This window comes from Apodemus sylvaticus, chromosome 9, assembly GCF_947179515.1.
Source record: "Apodemus sylvaticus chromosome 9, mApoSyl1.1, whole genome shotgun sequence".
NCBI lineage: Eukaryota > Metazoa > Chordata > Mammalia > Rodentia > Muridae > Apodemus > Apodemus sylvaticus.
The window spans coordinates 65,159,246-65,171,690 of NC_067480.1; the positions used below are offsets into that span (position 1 = coordinate 65,159,246).

The window sequence follows — 12,445 nt, forward strand, 5'->3', positions numbered from 1 at the left end:
TCAACCACCTCTGCTCTGTACCTTAAAACAGTCACTAGCTTACCAAGAGACGGAACCTGGCTTCAGGAGTAAGTGGCAAAGTTAACATCTGAGAAGGATGCCCTACATTGCTGGGGCTAACGAGGAGACTGTTGACTTCTGAGAAATATGCTCAAAGGAGGTGAAGAAGTGGCCAGGACCGACTGAAGTGACCACAGCCCACTTCCAAATGACTCACTTAAGAACCAAGTGTTCTTAAGTCAGAATGCCTTTTTAAAAAGGCATTGGTCTCAAAGAAGTCTCAATAAAGAATTCCTTTCAAGAGAAAACAGTAAGGAAGCTGAGTGGACTGCCAGACTTAATCACAAAGGACAAGATGAGAGAGAGGCATGAGGTACCGGGAGCGTTCAGACCCCTGCTGCAAGGGCTACCTCACAGCCCGATAAAGACAACAAGCAGCGAAGCCAGCATGCCAAGTGAAAGCATCACATGCTTCTACAGCTAAAGAAATAAATGAGCAAGGTCATCCACATTTTGATAGCTCTGCGCTGTTCACCACCACTTACACTGGCCGTCCTGAAGAGCCCGGGTACTGGGGTGGCTTCTAGGAATTAGCCTCGCTTCATGTGAAAGGGTAAGAAGAGACAAGTGAAGAGTAAGTCACCCCCACAGTGGCTCTGCATGTTAAAGTCCCCATAATCTGAACAAAAATCAATGTCTATAGAAAAGATTGGGGTACATGGAGGGGACAGGAGACTCCTTAGAATGGCTATGAATAGTACTCAGGGGAAGTCACAGCTGGGGGCTTGGATGCAAGGCTTCATGTGAACAGAAAGAAAGGAAGAACAACCCCATATGAGGTATTTTCCAGAGACAGATTGATGGGAACAGACATGGACCTGAATGTAAGGTACAGGAGAGGATGGCATTAAAAATACCGAGAGGGAGCCGGGGGGTGGTAGCGCATGCCTGTGATCTCAGCACTTGGGAGGCCTGGTCTACAGAGTGAGTTCCAGGACAGCCAGGGCTACACAGAGAAACCCTGTCTCAAAAAAAAAAAAAGCCAAAAAACAACAAAAAAAAACAAAAAAAAAATTAAAAAAATACCGAGAGGTAGCGGTATACCTCCATATAACAAGGTTATGACACAATATAGTCTAATTCACTGAAGTCAGAACAGTAAAGAGAAAAGAAAGACCAAATCTATTCTACATATGGTTAGTTTGAGATGAATCAGAACATTCAGGTACACTTACCCCGTAGGAATAACTTATATTTCAAAGATTAAATAAGCAATGCTAGCTGGCAGCATAAATGCAGTAGGTGCCCCTCCCCTAGTTTCTGCAGCATCTGCCCTGCAGAGAGGGTGGGGTCAGTTTGGTGGTGGTCTCACCTGTTTTTCCTGCTCCACTCTCCCCAGTAATGAGAATGCACTGATCTTTATCTTGGTCACGGAGGGATCTGTATGCTTCATCCGACAATGCGAAGCTGCAAGAAAAATGGGGGAGGGGATTCAGCTGGTTAACATGCACTTATCAGTATTAATCATATGCACTTATCAGGTAACTCTGAGTATTCTACAGGCCTCTGTGATTTGCTTTGAAGAACAGGTAAATCATCACATTTTCTTGCCAATTTTTAAAGCATACAAATAAATATATCCATCCTTTCTGTCCCATTTACCTTTTCCCATGAATTGTCTAGTAAGCAAATACTGATTTATTTAGTTTAAAATGAGATTTCATTTATTCCCCCACGCCTGGCGCATGCATGCATGTCATTCTATTAAAATCTAGGCAATTCAGAGAACCAAGGAGAAAATGTCACATTGCCACATCCAAGCTGGGTACTATTGAGATTGTATCGTTCAGGGCAATACTCAAACATTTCAATATAGGAAGAAAGCATTATCAATTTATGGAAGCGTCAATATAATAATAAAAAATATTTTTTCCAAACATTAGCAAAACACATTCAAATACCACCTAGTAGTGACTACTATGACGCTAAACACAAAGATTCACAATGGGAGATGGAACTTAAGACCCACTGGGAACCATGGAGTTCACTGTGGTTCTCAGCCACTGCCTGGTGCCCAGTTCCTCATCCTACCTCAGGACGACAGAACTTCCCTGTCAAGACACTGAGGCTGCTCCTCCTGTTGGTCCGGCCCTTGTTTTACTAACAAGACAAATGTCCCTCTTTCATCGGGGAAAAAATGGAAAACTCTGGCCAATATGATAAATACTTGTGCCAAGTTTCTTCTTCTCATTTGTTAACACATTACTTACTGAGCGTTGACATTATTTACTGAAAGTGTGTCAAGAACAAGCTGTGAAGATAAAATAATATTTAGCCTCTTTTATGAATTCTGAGTGGAAAGCAAAGAAGAAACAAACATGAAGCTCTCACGCCTCGTGACAACGTGGAGAGCATTGCGGAGAGACTGGGACCCAAGCGGGGAGGAATTGGAGTCAGAAAAGAGAAATGTTAAGAGGCGGAAAATTAGTTCCAAGGAGTGAATTTGCAAGGCAAAGAGCTTCTGGGCATAAGCAAAGGCCAGACGACTAGGAAAGCAGGCTGACACCGGCTTTAGGAGCACTTCCAAGCTGTTAGAAGGCATATGGAAGGAAACCTGGGAAGAACTACACTACACAGCCCCAGTTAGGAACCAAAGAGACGCTAAGGTGTCATGCTGCAGACTGTTTTCATGGGAGTGGAAAAGGCAGTACTGAGAGGTAGGGACAGCTCCATTCGCTAGAATTTTCCACAACCCATTTATGATACTCATGTTAAATAAATCTCACAAGACTGGCACAAACCAGAATGTGCTTTCATACCGCCAGAACAAAATGACAGAGACCGAACTGACCCAGCCTCAGCCTTCGGCTGGGTCACAGTGTGACAAAGGAGAAAGCAAGCTGGAGGCAGGAAAGCTAGGCACAGAGGACTTCAAACAATCATATCTTATCTCCTGTTAGACTGCTGTGTGGGACCAGAGGCCAGCCGCCCCACTCTTACTTTGTAACCCTCAGGTTGACTTAGCAGTGGCCTTGCATGTATTAAGTAAACTAAGCATACTATTGAATAAACGTATGATTAAAAGTAAAGAGAAGCAGACGTTATTATTCCCTTCCACAATATAAGCTCTGGCACGGTAGAGCCTTTCTAGCCAATTAATCCCTGCGTCATGCACACAGCTTTAAGTCGAATGTGTAACATGACCAGTGCAAGCCAGGATGAACGTATGCATGCATGCACTCTCTCTGAACAAGGACAATGCTGGAGTGAGCTTCATTAAACACAAAAATATCCAGAGTCTCATTCTCTCCGTGACCTCGGAGCAGGAAAGGAGGGCCTCGCTTGGACTTTCTTCCTCGCCTGCCTCCCCTCCCACTTCTCCATCCTCCAGATAACAGTTCAGAGATGTCACCTGCATCACCTCCTTTGGCATGCAAGGCAGGAAAGTACATTACAGTGACTACAACAGAAGCATCCAAGCTCACACATTTACCGAACTCCTCTTGGACGGTTGAACACTGGCCTCGATCGGTGGTTCCAGGGCTGGATTTACCTTTGTTTCTATAATATCATTTGAGCACCAAATAATGAAAAATTACTTCAAACAGGAATAACAGCATTTGGCCCACAGATGCACACACATAAAAGGCCGGGGAAATGACTAAATCATTCTGCCAGGGGTTTACTGTGGACAAAACACCTAAGCGGATCACTTACGTTTTTCTATCTGACCACATAAAAATATAATTATCCCTTGGGATCATTGTAGAATTTTTTTCTTCCAGCATCTTCCTGACTCTCCCTGGCTCCCCAAATGGTAGATGTTCAAGTGCCTTTACATAAAGTGATGTTGTATTTCCAAACAACCCCTGAATAGCTCCCAGAATACTTTAAACCATCTCTGGAGGATCACAATGCTTCCTCCCTCCAATGCTAGAGCTACAAATAGCTGTAATATGTAATAATGACAAAGGGAGAAGTCTGTACATGTTCAGTGCAAACGGAATTTGCTTTCTTGATATTTTTGATCCAAGGTTATTTGAATCTATAGATACAGAAAACCAACTGTACTTAACTGCTTAAGGACTTGATTCATCAAATGGCAGGCATAATATAATTTTAGTATAGGGTAAAAAACTAAAAGGGGATGTTTCTTCTTTTAAGACCCTTGAGAGTGACCAGCTTCTAACTGCCATGAAAATGTACCAAAATACTTAAGCATTTTAAAAGCTCCCTTGCTGTAAGACACACCCACCTCAAGTCACAATAATGCTACCGATCTTAACTCTTACAGATACAGATCTCCACTTCTTTAAATGACCAAAGGAATGTCCCCCCCAAAGAACACCATCCCTTTTCTGAATGTATTCCTCTTCCTCCCTGGTAACTCTACACACACTCTTCCCCAAGGCTACCATTTATAAGTATAAACTAAAGCCATATGCCAGGCCTCCAAACCTCACTATAATTAAAGAACCTAAATAAATCTCTAGAGAAGTTTCAGCTAAAATCAGTCATGATCCACACGCTTCTCATTACTCCGTGACGTGTCAGCATTATTTACCACACAGAGGGATGAGCCGTTATGACTGAACGATGAGAGTGCAGGGGAGGAACATGATTTCTGCCAAACCCCAAGAAAAGCAGGGATTTCTTCTTCCACTTCCTTCACTCTGGAGTTGAGCCTTAGGAATGAGGGCAACCTGGTCTTCCGGAGACTTCCAGATCAGCCACCCAGCTGCTCACTGAGTACCAAACTTTGCCCAGCAAGCACCAAGATACTCTCCACTGTGCATTTTCCAACATCTCTGTCTATTACCACGTTTCAGTTTCAAAAGTTTGGTTTGGGCTCATCTGTCATTTTCTGTGAGGGTAGAATGGTGGGTTGCATGCTGCAGAGAGCCCAGCTGGTATTTATGTTCCTCCTCTGCCTCATTTCTACTCGAGAGCGTTAATCATAGCAGTTCTGCCTGCGTGGTCATCGGGGCAACGGCTGGGCTTCCTACTCCACTCTCTCTGCTCTCCACCCTGCCATTTCCTTGCTAAGTTTGTTCCACCTCAAGTGCAGAGCAGAAAAGAAGCCTGGGCTACTCACTCCAACATGATACCACCAATTCCTAGGCACATACGCCCAAGAGGAGCCCAGGTTTTAGTGTCTCCAGCTCTGCCTAAATGGGTGACTTGAAAACACACCCAGTCTGTTCCGAGCACTCTCAGTTGGCCTGTTCTGTTAACTATGTTTAACAGAATAGAATCTATTTCATTCAGAAAACTCTCCTGAACTCAGATAAATGACTCCACCCTCCTGTTTCAAATGCTCATCTTCTAAGGCTCTCAAACTGGCCTTCCCTCCCATGTGAGCCTGAATCCCAGAGAAGCTCAACCACTCTAGGGAATTCCCCCTCTCAACTCAGCCCTCTTCAAATAGCGCAGACTCAACATTCTCTTCTAGAACTAAAATGACTGTCTCGTTCCCTTTTTAACTCTACTTCAGCTCTGACATCTCGGTGTTTCTAAACTAAGTTACCTCCCCTCCCCCCAAAAAATGTATTTAAAAATGCCTAGGTTCCATTTGCTAAATCTAACTTCATCTTCAGCCTGATCAAGAGGCACAGCACCCTACAAGAAGACCTAAAAGAGAAGGAAAGGGAGAGACTTGGGGGTTCTGTTTTCTGAGGAAGAGTCCCTAAGTTGGCTTCCTTGTAAAATACTTTGTAGATAACTACATTCTACAAAGGGGTTAATTCAGCACGGCTGTCCTTGCAGAGGCCAAAGTGCAGTAAAACTGCTAAAGGCAAAAGTGCCCACACAGTGAGGATGAGGCTGTCCTTAAGATGTGCTAGAAGAATGACTATTTGGTTGCAGTTGGAACCCTGATTTATAACAAGGTGATATTTCCCAAGAGGGTAAACATTTCTGAATTTACAGTGCAAGACACTTAAGTATACAGAGGTATTTCCTCATAGCCACACTGCGAAGCCTCCTAACAATCAAAGCTTGTGCCCAAGAGAAGATAAGGATCAAAGTAAGCCTTCCTCAAAAGAAAGGAGGAGAAGCAAAAATGCCCAGGACAAAGTGAAAGGGAAAGACAGGACTTAAAGGCAGGTGTGGGGTGTGGGGGTCTCAGCACAAAAGGCAGGTGTGGGGTGTGGAGGTCTCAGCACAAAAGGCAGGCCTGGGGCAGGGGCGGGGTGTGGTGGGCCTCAGCACAGTCAGCAGGGCCCTGTAACAGGGAGTCTTCGATTCTCAGAGTTTCAGGAAGTTTATCACAAATCTCCAAACCACAAAATAACACATGGTTACAACCAAAATTATTTTTTTAAATATAAACAGAAAACAAATTATTTTTTTAAAACCTGGGTAAGACCCCACCCAGGGATGCATCCTATATACAGTTACAAAACCCAGACACTATTGTGGATGCCTACAAGTGCTGGCTGACCGGAGCTGGGTATAGCTTTTACCTAGGAGGCTTTCCTAGCTCATGACAAATACAGAGGGGGCGCTCTCAGCCAGCCATTGAACTGACCACAGGGTCCCCAGTGGGGGAGCTAGAGAAAGGACCTGAGGAGCTGAAGGGGTTTGCAGTGCCATAGGAGGAACAACAATATGAGTCACCCAGTACTCCCAGAGCTCCCAGGGACAAAACCATCAACCAGAGAGTACACATGGAGTTGCCCATGGCTCCAGATGCATAGGCAGCAGAGGATAGTCTTGTTAGACACCAAATGGGGGAGAGGCCCGTGGTCCTGGAAAGGCAGTGTAGAGGAATACTAGAAGGGGGGGAGAGTTGATTGGGGAAGGGGAGATGGCTTATGAGATTTTCGGGGGAGGAGGGAACCAGGAAATGGGACAACATTTGAAATGTAAATAAAAAATATATCTGCCAGGTGGTGGTGGCGCACGCCTGTGATCCCAGCACTTGGGAGGCAGAGACAGGTGGATTTCTGAGTTCGAGGCCAGCCTGGTCTACAGAGTGAGTTCCAGGACAGCCAGGGCTATGCAGAGAAACCCTGTCTTGAAAACCAAATCCAAAAACCAAAAAAAAAAAAAAAAAAAAAAAAAAAAAAAAGGATATATCTAATTAAAAAAAAAACCTGGGTAAGAAAGAAAAACAAAAACAGAACAGAGAACAATAACAGCAAGGGTGGTGGGGGTGGCTCAGCTGGGTGTGCTTGCTGGGAGGGGGGAGAGCTGCAGATGGAGACGAGGGCAAAAGAAACGCCATGCAATCTGAGGGTAATCCAAGCAAAGAAAGACTCCTGAAGCGGCCTTGGGGACTTCCACCCAGCCGTAAGACGGACCTTCAACCCACAGTCTGTCCTGCCTGCAGAGTATGCTGGGACCGGAGCCTAGCATCGGCCTCATCAAAGAGACCAGAGAGCCTTTATCCAGCGACCAAGGTGAGCAGAAGCAGAGTCCTGAAGCCAACACCAGGCTGAGTTCGGAAGTCCTGCAGAGGAGCAGGAGGAAGAGCTGGAGGGGGAGAGGGAGGGGGAGGGGACGCACCATGAGAGCTCAGCTGCCAGATGAACGGACCAGGAACCTGAGAGACCAGGGAGCCTGGGTCTGACCCAGGTCCTCGGCTATACCTTATGGCTGAGTAGCTTGCTGTTCTTGTGGGAATCTTAACAGTCAGTGGGAGCAGATGCGGGCTTTCCCCATTCTCTTTTGCCTACTTATGGGACCCTTTTCCTCCTACTGGGTTGCTTTGTCCAGGCTTGATGTGATTGGATGTGCCTGGTCTTATTGTAGCTTATTCTGTTTGGTTCATGTTCCTGGGAGGCCTGCTATGGAAGAGAAAGGATGTGGGGAGTGTAGGGGGGGAGGAAGGAGGGGAAACCACTATTGGAATATAAGAGAAATGAATAACAAAAATTAATAAAATTTTTAAAAAGAATACAGCCCTGGATTGGATTCCCAGCACCATGCAAACCAACCATCCCCGAGCCAATCACTCTGCCACTTCATAAGGGGCAGCCTCATCCTAACAGTGTTAACAGTATACTTCTGCTTTGGACAGGCCTCATCCTAACAGTGTTGGTACTTCTGCTTTGGACAGGCCTCATCCTAACAGTGTTGGTACTTCTGCTTTGGACAGGCCTCATCCTAACAGTGTTGGTACTTCTGCTTTGGACAGTTTTACTACACTCTGGCCTAGGTCAGCACAGCCACTCAAGAGGGGAAGGCAGCAGGATCAGTTCAAGGCCATCCTCCTGTGCACGGAGAGTTCAAGGACTGCCTATAGCAACATGAGACCCTGTCTTGAACAAACACGGAAGGTAAACTGAGTCAATCATATGGCATGTGAGAAAGGATGCAAAAGAATGAGTCAAGACATGTTGCCCACAGGAATTATATTTAAAAGATCTGCCTTTTTGTTTTGTTTTGATTTTTTTTAAAGGAACTATACTTTCCTTTTCTATATCTAAACTCAGAGAAAGCCCCAAATTGCCACCCCAATAGAAGAAAAGCATCATACCGCAGTACAACAAAACACAGTATCACTAAATGTATTTTTTAATGACCTACATCTATAATTTTCTAAAGTATTTTAGCTCATTTAACTCCTAAGTTCATATACATCCATAGCCTAATCATTGCTGGGCTACATTTTAACTGGAAAAGTTGTGTCTCTGCTGGCCACCAAATAGACAAAATATCAATATGATGAATTAAAATGAAGACATCTGTTCTGTACTGACAAGAGCAGAACATAAAAGGTTAAAGGTTCAGCTTTAGAGAAGGTCATGACACACAGGCTCAAGGCTTCTTCTTTTAGACCCATGCTGGCATCCAAAAAATACCCCACATCACCACACACTGGCCCGCCAACCTCAGTGTTCACAGATTTCATGATATCTTGTCACTCAAAAATATATGTTAATCTTTACAGTCAGGTGTAACCACTAAGAAGACAGAATCACGGTACTTTACATGTGCTATATTTCAAGGCATGATAAAATACCCACATGACTCAACTGCACACTCTAGTAATTGAGTACTAGATTTAATAAGCAATATTTTCTATCTTAAAAACCTCATATGCTGGTTACAAAAAAACAATCCAACTTGACTAAGAGTATTAATTCAGAGATAAGACAGCTTGCCTAGTATGCATGAGGCCCTGAGTTCAACTGCTAGCACTAAAATTAATTAATTAACTAATTAATTAATTAAATGGACGTTCTTCTGAGATTTTAGAATTTCTTATTACAATGTCCTTAGTACAAAAATGCTTAGGGTCATATCCAAAATCTTTGGACCCAGCCGGGCGGTGGTGGCGCACACCTGTAATCCCAGCACTCTGGGAGGCAGAGGCAGGCGGATTTCTGAGTTCGAGGCCAGCCTGGTCTACAAAGTGAGTTCCAGGACAGCCAGAGCTATACAGAGAAACCCTGTCTTGAAAAATCAAATCCAAAAAAAAACAAAAAAACAAAACAAAAAAAAATCTTTGGACCCCATTATCAAATCATAATGGAGACCCTACAGTTTGTTGAGACTCAACAGACTGGCCTGAGACTCACCCAACACCCAACAGAATAAACACCGTGAACACCTGTCCTTCTACTAGACAGATATGGCGATGATGGGGGCTAGATGGCGGGCTGGACCAGTGATTGTTCTTTTCATAAATGACTGCAAAAGCAGATAAGAGGCTTGGGGGAGACTAAACTATCCCAGGAAGGAGAAGGACTGGATTCAGCTTTGAAAGCCGTATAGAAGAAACTTCAGCCTTCGTGGCTTAGAGGCAGCACTTTGGAATTTAATGGTAAATCGGATGTGCTGCTAAGGACTACCTTCAAAAACTTAATCTGTTCTAAAGACAACGATACCCAGAAAAGTCCGGGGCACCAACATGCTATCACAGGGCAAGAGTCCTCCTCAATGACAGCATCCTTCCTGGACTTGGAAAGAGGTCTAAAGAGACGAACGCTAGCTCCACGTCTTTCCCAGTCTTTGCTACTGTAGAGAAGGCAGTGAAGCTAAAGTGGCCTGTCCCATTCCTTAGTCACTAACATGCAAGTATGCAGAGGCAGGGACAAGGTCACTTACAAGGGCGGGGGCCCCTGGTGTGCTCACTAGGGACTTAACAGGCACTTAGAGTAGGGACTCTGAAGCCCTCCACAGGCCTTAAAAAGAAAAAAAAAAAAAAAAACCAGGAAAAAGCCTCAAAGCCTCACAAGAGGGTAACAAACATGTCAATGTACTTCCAAACATCCAGAAAACATGTCAATGTACTTCCAAACATCCAGAAATGGAGAGGAGGAAAAAGTGGCTTTGGCTGGGGAAGCGTGGAAAACTGTAAGAGCTGAACTCTAAGCAAGGCCAGAGGCCAGGAGGAAGCAGAGGAAATCATGGGGGCTAGGAGGAAATTATGTTATTTCCCCCCTCCAAAAATGAGTAAAACACACATGACTCAGAGGAAAGAACAAATACACAACCGGGGCTCTTAATTCAAACCCAATTAGCCCTTGGGTATTTTTAGTATCTCTTCCAATAAGGAAATTCTAACAATCGTCTTTTATTTCCCAATTCTCATTAAAATAATCACATCCACAGGAACAGCTTTTCCAGCTCAAGGTAAACACAGTTTAAACAAATTTTTGGCACAATGTGCCAGAACTTTAAATGTATTATTTATTCATTCATTTCAAGTCAGCTCATTCACAGCCAGCTTCTATGACCCTATTACAGGCAACTGAGTCCCAAAGACTTAAACCAGAAGAGTCAGTCTAAAGATCCTTCCTAACCAAACTGCTTTATTAACTAGAGAACACAATGAGCTCTCAGGCCCACATCCCAAATGTTTACGTTGTTCAGAAAAGCAAATCCTTCATGTTTTCCACATTCCATTATAAACTACTCTGCACCAGCTGGCTCTGAGGATGCTGGGCAGCTGCTGGGTCCAGAGGGCACAAGGGCTCAGACATCACAGCTTCACATTAGCCAGGTGGGCCACAGGGAGGCCATTCTTGGGTGGCAACACTGAGCTGGGAGACCTTGCATACTGAAGAGGTACAAGGAGATCTGACCACAATAATCAGAGATTTGGGGTAGAGGACATGGTGTTTGAACTGGGACCCCAAGTATACATGTTTGGGGTGGGGGTTAAAAAGTGCTCAACAGAAAAGAAATACAATTGTAAAAGAAAATTAGCTTCAAGGCTTAGTTCATCTGTTAAGCCTCTGTGATCAGAGCGAGCCCTGAACAATGTCTGAAATGTATCAGGTGCTCAGTAGCACTGGGATGCCAACGAGAGGTAAGGACTCGGTTTATATCAAGATTGAAAGAAGAGGCAAGTAGCCACGTCACAAAGTCCCATTAGTTCTGCCCCACCCCCAAATCACGATTTGAAAGATTTCTGCAAAGATGGATGTGTTTTGCTCAGTCACAAAGAGTAGCGAAGGTAGCATGTCCCAGGATTTCCCAGGCAGCCAGAATAAGTCTGAAGGGAAAATGGACAGCCCAAGAGGCTCTCTACAACACATAAGGTATTATAGTCATCTATTCAAATTAGTATACAAATGTGGAACAGATCATTTAGATGCCCATGTCTTCATTTTATAGAGAAAATAGATTAGAGTTGAAGGGTGGAGTCAGAGGAATGCAATTAAGACTTGGAGAAAGAAGCTGTGTCACCAAACAATGAGGCTCCAGACTCAAGTCTGGGACCTTCTGCCCATTATTTGGTTGCTATGTTTTATAGTGTTTCCTTTTAGTCCAAAAAAATAAAAAGTGCTAAAATGTCTATATGTCAAAAAGTCTACCATATAGGCACGAGTAGACCCCCAAATGCCAGAGACAGCCTGCCAGTTCCCTGCAGTTTTCCTCTGCCATGCAGAAAAAGAAACAGGCACTCCCTCCTGGAGAGTCTGTTATCCTCTTCTCTACACCCTAGCTAAGGACTTTGGGCAGGTTAGGACTAGAGCCATGCTTAAGGATCTAGAACAGACACCACAAGACACATTAGAACACATTAGAGTGGTCTCACACAGAGGGCCTCGAACAGTTTTAGCATGGTGTGATATACAACATAAAGCTCCAAAGTGAACCCAAATACACAGCTCTGGAATATCTGCACAAAAGCTTCAGTCAGAGCACTATGCATAAGTGGCCTTAAGAAAATAACTAGAAATATCCACATATCAGATTACATTTGTAACTGAGAGAAGACGTACTTGGATTTGGACTTAGATAGTCGAACTGACCATTCCAATGACTACATCAGGAGATAGCATCTGCCACTTAATCTACACTAAGATTTCAGAATAAAGAAAGTTCTGAAAGCTAGCAACAATCTGACCAGAACAGTGCTCTAGGAACAAAAGGCCAGGTCAAGAGGAGGCTTGCAACCCTGAGGTACTCCGGAGACATACAGTATATGCCATGCACAGCACCTAGGAAGGTTTCTGTTACAGAAAGGAAGCTCAGTGCAAGTTTA

General features: G+C 44.1%; 1 protein-coding gene across 3 annotated transcripts in view; it reads right to left on the reverse strand.

Annotated features, from left to right (window-relative positions):
- Myo1b (myosin IB) overlaps nucleotides 1-12,445 on the reverse strand; it is a 164,097-nt gene that overhangs the window by 81,859 nt on the left and 69,793 nt on the right. For all 3 annotated transcript variants that reach the window (XM_052192679.1, XM_052192681.1, XM_052192680.1), the window contains exon 4: nucleotides 1,373-1,467. In XM_052192679.1, coding sequence (XP_052048639.1) covers nucleotides 1,373-1,467 — 95 coding nt within the window. The remainder of the gene's footprint in view (nucleotides 1-1,372; nucleotides 1,468-12,445) is intronic.